At 37.7% G+C, this 6,914-nt stretch overlaps 1 protein-coding gene across 1 annotated transcript; it reads left to right on the top strand.

Annotated features, from left to right (window-relative positions):
• Positions 1-1,689: 1,689 nt before the first annotated feature.
• LOC104462041 (FERM, RhoGEF and pleckstrin domain-containing protein 1-like) lies at positions 1,690-1,860 on the top strand (the record flags this gene model as incomplete). The annotated part of the gene is made up of 1 exon (XM_010073827.1): positions 1,690-1,860. A coding segment is annotated over exon 1 (171 nt), but the record flags the coding sequence as incomplete, so codon positions are not given.
• Positions 1,861-6,914: the final 5,054 nt, after the last annotated feature.

Genomic DNA, 6,914 nt, shown 5'->3' with positions numbered 1-6,914 from the left:
ATATGTAGAAGTGCACAATGCCTAACTTTTCATTCCCTTCCTTCTCAGCTAACACATTTTGGTTTTGTTTTTGTTTTGTTTTTCTCTTCTTTTATTCCAAGTGGTGTTTTAAAAATTTTTACTCCAAGCCACTTGCTGTGTAAAAAAAATCAGTGGGAACAAAATCAGTCAGGACATGGAAGAGTGAATGTAGTAAATAGTACTTTTTTGTTTTTATCTGTCCTTACAGAGGGAACTGGTATCTTATTAAATGCACTGTTCCCTATAGTATACTATAGAACTGGCGATGCATTCACTGATACACAGGCTATCTTGTGCTTCCTATTTTTCCCATAGGCTTCTCAATATTTGTAACCTCAGAGTAAAAGCCAGGCAAAGATTGGCAGTATTCTTCTTGTGCCTCTGTTCAGCTGGAAAGTTAGATTTCCATTCTTTCTGTGTGCTACGTGTTCTTTTTAATGGTCATTGATCAGCATATAAATCGTGCAGAATGTAAATGCAATTACCAAGACAGACAGTAGCAGTGAGTTTCGTCAGAAACCCAGCTGGAGTGTCTAAGGGTAGAGGGGGAAAAAGTGAAAGAAAATTCTACTATGAGGTGTAACATTTGACAAGTAAAACTAATGGTCCTTGAATTAAAAAAGAAGGTTCGAAGTTGTGCCAGTTAATGAAAAATGACACTGAATCACTGTTGTAGCTCTACTCCCTTTTTAGGATAGAATAATTATTTAGCAGAAACGTGCCATGTAATGTGGTGCGAAAGCTGCACAGAAACAAAATTAGCAAGCCAGTTTCTGATGTTACTTTCCATGGATACGAAGCAGACATCCACATTCAGCGAGCTGGTGCAGGCATAGCCTTCCCCTGCCATAGTGGGGAAAGTGTGTTCCTTGGTGTTCCCCTCCTGCTCACAGACTCTCTGGGAAATCAGATTTCCCTTGCTTTTCCCAACCAGTGTTTTTGTTCTGTCTTCTTCTAGACTTATCAATAGCATATTCTCATAGTTCTTGGCCCGTCCGTAGGATCAGGCCAGACTCCAGGCTCTAGAGCAGGTCTGGTCCCCAAAGGAAACAAAATATTTAGGCCATGTAATTGGGGTCATCTTGTACCCCTTTGGCTTTCCTGCTTCGCAGACCCTTGAACAAGGTGGCACCTGCAAAAGGGCCAGAGAAGTCTTGAAGGACCAAAGGAGGAAGTATTGATATGACCAGGAGGGAATGAAGGTCAGCAAGTGGTGAGTTGTCCCATTTCTCGTCACCATCTTCCCTTCTCTGGGAGCCCTGGCTGTGGCTGCTAATAGCCTGAATCATAAATACATAAAAATTAGCATAATTCATTGAAATCTGGGTTACGTCATGCTCCATTTCCAATGTGGTCTTGTCTTTTTTCCAGGACAAAAGGAATATTTTTCCCATTGTGCAGTACTGTAGCCAGTCTATCAGCCTTATGCCCCCACAGGTGATTAGCTTGTGTATTTTGAAAAGTATGAAGTTTGCCTCATTTTCTTGTCTTCATATGAGATGTGAAAAAAAAAATAATGGTTATTATTTTCTGTTAATGGTCATATGGTTTATTTGCTGTAAGTATATATACCATAATACTTATGTGCCACAGCTCTTAATTTATAAGTGATACGGTTGTCTTTGTCTTTATTCTTTTATCAGATAAAAGAATAGTGTTTCTCTAAACATGGGTGAAACAGAGCAGAGACCAACAGCAGGATCCCGGTTAGGAGCTCAGGAAAATGCTGGGATCAGTACCTTGGAGCATGGACAGAAACCACCTATGACACCTCCAGGGAAACTCATCTCCATCAAAATTCAGATGCTGGATGACACGCAAGAAACTTTTGACGTTCCGGTAAGGATGTGGAGGTTGGAGTGGCTAAGGATTATTCAGGCATTTCTAAAACCACATGTTTTCAAACCAGTTCTCTTTTTATTTCAACTATAATCCTTTGGCTAATGAATTCATGTTGCGGAGAAAATGGCTGTTATATCAGTATTAAATAGATCATGGTGCAATAGAATAACATTAAACAGTGAAGTGAGCTGTAAATTACAGTTTTTATTCTGTTTCTATTTGAAGAGGTGAAAGTCATTGGTGTGGGGTTTTTTCTTTTTTGTTGTTGTTGTTTCAAATATTACGTCAGCGGTTTCCTCTACTTTCTGAACAGTTGATGTTTCCTTGGTGCTATTTTGCTCTTGATCCAGTAAACCATAGATCTGTACAGATTTATTTATTTTCTTTTCCTCTGGCAAGTCCTTAGGATAGTAACTTGAAATCATCAAAGTTTTCACTAATTTGTATCACTGTTACAGGCACCAAGTACTTGCACACATGTTGAGTGCAAGGAAAGAATCAAAGCATTCTCATCTAAAGTTTCTTTATACCCTGTTGAAATTAATCTAGGTTTGTACTTGCCAAGGAAAGAGAGTTACTACTGCTTTTGTGTGTGCTATTAGTCTGAATTAGTTTTGATACAAAGGCTGATTCTGTTTTACACTATATAGCTGTTAGCAACTGCCTGCTAATGGTTTTAACATGCCATGCTTAGGTAATTAACATGTAAGGTTGTTGGACACTGTGGCTGTTAGGAAAGTGTACTGGAATGTATATTTTTCAAAGTCCTCGGGGTTCAGTGAACAGGAAACTGGAAACCTGAGTTCAAATTTCATCCTTCGTTACTTGCATTTTATGTAGCTGTGGTAACTTCCGTGCCTTCGTTGGCTCAGTTTTCCCTTCTGTGAAACGGGGGGGTTACCAGTAAGATACATAGATCTTACACATATAGTGCTCTGTGAAAGTGCTTATGGTCACTGAAAAAATATTATCTGTGTATTAAAGATGAAGGAATTCTGATTAGGAAAATCCTCACTTTAATTTTTTTTTTTTTTTTACCAGTTTATAAGGTTTTGTGTGTCTGTTTTGTGTGTGTACATGCTTGTGCTTATTTGGTCTGCTCTCTGCTGCTGTTCGTGACCCAGCTACAACTGTGTGTTTCTGTTGTAGAAGAAAGTAAGTTTTCTGGACAGACAGGTATGTGTGAACTGAACTGTCATCAAGTGAAATCCTCATATATGTAGCAAATTGTTATGCTTTTGTGCCCTTCAGAATGCCTATCAAATATCCTTAGCAAACAGACCAAAATTAGGAGGCTTTAGGTAATCGTCTCTGTTCAGAAGTGTAGTTATAGTTTAAATTATGGATTCCTAATGAAAGCTATCATCAGTACAAATATCCCTATTATCCCAGAGACAACTTTTTTTTTTCCCCTCTGCTGTTGCTACTTCACCATACTTTGGAAATGATGTGCAATTTATAAGTGTTAATAATTTTATTTAACAAGCAGTTAGTAGGAACCATTTGAGATCAAGTCCCTTTCATTAAATTGTTTAGAAGCAAACATAAGTAATGTGCACCTGTATAGCTCTAGCTTTGCTTCTGGGAGTTTGAGGAAACAGCATTTTTTTTCTGTCTTCAATATTAGAAGACGTCAACATTACTTTTTATTTTTAAACTTCAGCAACACCTGCAGGAGCTGGGTGTTTAAACAACTCTCTGTTCAGATCACTTCAATATGATTATTTTCTGAGGCTTTTATTTCGTAAGTACCTCTTTGCAAGGAAAGCTGAGCTGGTTTTGAATTTAAGTCTTGTGGTGAAATTTGCAGGATGCTTAGATTATAAAGTCTCTTACAGCAGATTCCTAAAGCCTTTTGTCTTTAAGTTATGCATATCCAACTGAAGCAATACACATTGTTTTCAGTCTGCTCTAAAAGGCATGAATTTTTTGGTCCCATCTCACAAAACTGAAAAACTTTTAATACATCTAAATTGAGATGTTTATTCATGTTGGAAAACCCATATTCCCATTTACAAGCTTGATGTTTTTAGCCAGATTGCGGTATAAACAGAAAAAGAAAGTGACACAATTTCAACAAAATATTTTAGGAGCAGCAAGTCTGTCTGTGGGCAGAGGATGTTAAACATACATGCCTAAGCACATCTGTGGGCTGGCTTTTCAGTGGAGAATTAGAGGCTTTTTGCACAATTAAAGGTCTGAACTACTCTTTCCAAAACTGGAGCTACTATGGTTATGAAAATAATCTTCCAAATATGATACAAGTATAAATTAAGAAGGTTTTGTGTTTCCTAGAGTTTCAGAAATTTTGCTGGATCATCTTTTCTGTATTAGCAAATGGGCCGAATTTTCTTGCTGCTTGTAATGTGTCTTGTAGGATGGTATGAAGTTTAAGTCATGCCAGTTTATTATTTGTGCGTGAAGTCTGTGTAAAAGTAGAAACAGATACTGGTGCTGCTGCTTCTTCCTGAATTTGGGGGAAGTAGTGAAGCAGTTGGGGCCATCCATCTGTCTAGTCCTCCTTCTTTGCCTCTCCTACAATTTCTCTTGTTACAGGTTCACCACCTCCCCCATGCGCTAAAACTGGAAAAAGATCTTAGCCATGTGGTGTTTTTCTTGGGTTTGTTTTTATTTTGATTTTTGGTTGTTGTTTGTATGTGGGGTTTTTTGGTTTGTTGAGTTTTGGTTTGATTTGTGTTTTTTTTAATTATCTTTCAGGAGGGAAGGTTTAATACCCTTTTTCCCATTGTATGCAAATAACTTGTTTTTATTAGAGAAAAATCCTTCAGATTTCTATGTCTCTTCTGTATATAATGAAACAGGAGGAAAACATGACCTACTTCCACCCCCCCCCAGTGCTGCTGCTCTTTGGGTGTTTAAAAGTGAGGTAACTCTGGTGTCCTTTTGTCCTTCTAAAACAAAGTTGTTTCTTTTGGTGTTAGTGTTTTGGTGCTATGTAATCATACCATATGTGTCTCATTGTATTACCTTTTCACAAGAAAAAAAAAAAAAAAAGGAAAGAGAGATCCATGTGGCTTCATATAGGCCTGTAAATGATATATTTTTTTCCAGGAAAAAACCCGTTAAATCTGTAGAAAGAGGTTGTATGGGAGACTTGAAAAACAGAAGCCACAATGAAGGCCTTTTCATCAATCTTTGCAAATGAAGTATTGTAAAAGGAAGGGTACATTAAAAAAAAAAAAATCTTATGTGCTGCTTGCTGTTAACGAACAGTATTTCATTGCAGACTTTCAAAACATTCAGAGATTCCAAAAAGCCAGGGAAAGCTTGAATAGGTCATCCTGGATCTTTTACATCCAGTTAGCTGGTTGCATGTCTGTTTTCAAGCAAATATAGATGCTTGGGGCAGGCAGGGGAAAGGTAGGCCCTGCTGCTTTTGCAGAAAAGATTGTATTACTTTCACTTTGTATTTACTGCCTTAAACATAAAAGGAAAGTATAAAATTCATCAGTTATCTTTTTGAGCACATTTTTGTCTATTCTGCTATGAGAAGATAACTTATGTAGAATATCCGACCCTGTTTTAAGTTATTCAGGTTTTTATGGCTGAATTTCTGTACCTTTAGTTTGTGTCTGTCGTGAGCTCTCCGACAAGAGCTGGCTTCAGCTGCGGTTGGAGGTGATTAGTGCCTGACAATCAGGCCACGAGTTGAAAGTTCACGATCATTCAGCACTTGCTGTTTGTTGGTCATGGTGTTAGCTTTATGGAGGGGTTGCATGCAAGTGTGGAATGGATTTTTGTCTCTTGCTTTTCTTTTCTAATATTCAGTTTGGCTGTATTTACTGAAAAATTACTTAGATATGCTAACTGAAGAACGCAGAGGTCCAAAATACAGCGGTCTGTTTCAGCTGGTGTTTGGCTAAGACTACATGATAGAATGAGCAAACATGGTCCCTTTCTGCTGTGTAAGAGGACAACAGCTTTGGCTAAAATGACTAATGTGAAGGAGGAAGAACATTTTTTCACCCTTGTACACATAATGATAATCATATATAGATAGATCTTTGTTACAGTGTAAGCCTTGCGAAACCCGACACTGTCAAATAGTAGTTGTGTATTATACAAGAGGGGGTGGAGGTGTACAGTCCTGCTTGATTTTGCTCTGGTTCTATTTCTGCCAGTCTCAGTTAAGTTAATTGGAAGAGAATGGGATTGATTCCATAAAACCACAGTAAAACTTAGGGATTTTCATATATTTGTTTTAATATGGTCTCCCCTATAGATTCAAACCAGTTTAGGTAAAAAAGAAGTACAGTTTTTAAGGAACAGTAAAATAGCTGATGGTTGCATATAGTTCCTCTGGGGAAGAAGACCCTTCAGTGTTTACTGTTTATGCCATTTATATTATATTTACTTTTATGGTTGTTTCAGTGCCAGAAGTAATCTGCTTTAAAACTACTCCTAAGCAGAAAGAGTCGATGTTGTTCCTTTCCAGGCAGTGCTGAAGACATGACTGATTCTCATGTTAGGCTGCGGGGATAATTCAGTGACTCAGGCCAGGTTTAACCCTGACTGACATGATGCTTTTCAGTGATCATATCCTACTCTGGGTGAACGACACTGATGTGACTGGCATGATACTACTGATGTAAATAGAAAGTCAGAGTTGTTTCTTTCCCCTTAGCATCAAAGGTGAGATCAAAGTATATCACAAAAGGTAAAGATTCTTCTTTTGGTTAGGAGCTGGTCTTTTTTAATTAAAAAAACAAACCAACTTCCTCTTTATTGTGTCTGGAAGAAAATCATTGTTGCCTTTGTGCCTGTATTTTGGAAAGACCAAAATGGACTTGCCTGTCAGATTACTCAAGTTTATTAAACATCTGGTTTGTGTCTTATGTAAACTTTATTTCCCTCTCAATGTGTTCGAGCTTTGTGAAATATGCAGGGTTTGAAAATGTCATCCACTTTGAGGGATTAACACCTGGTTTCTTAAGCAACAGGAGTCTCTTAATAGAAAGCAGGGTGAGGGTATAATCCTTAGTAAACATGGGTTGTAAACATTTCATTTCAGTTTGCTTTTCTCTCAGAAG

Source organism: Pterocles gutturalis, unplaced genomic scaffold, assembly GCF_000699245.1.
Source record: "Pterocles gutturalis isolate BGI_N339 unplaced genomic scaffold, ASM69924v1 scaffold42617, whole genome shotgun sequence".
NCBI classification, from domain to species: Eukaryota; Metazoa; Chordata; class Aves; order Pterocliformes; family Pteroclidae; genus Pterocles; species Pterocles gutturalis.
Note: the sequence above shows the minus strand (reverse complement) of the source record. Positions and strands in the feature narration are given on the sequence as shown.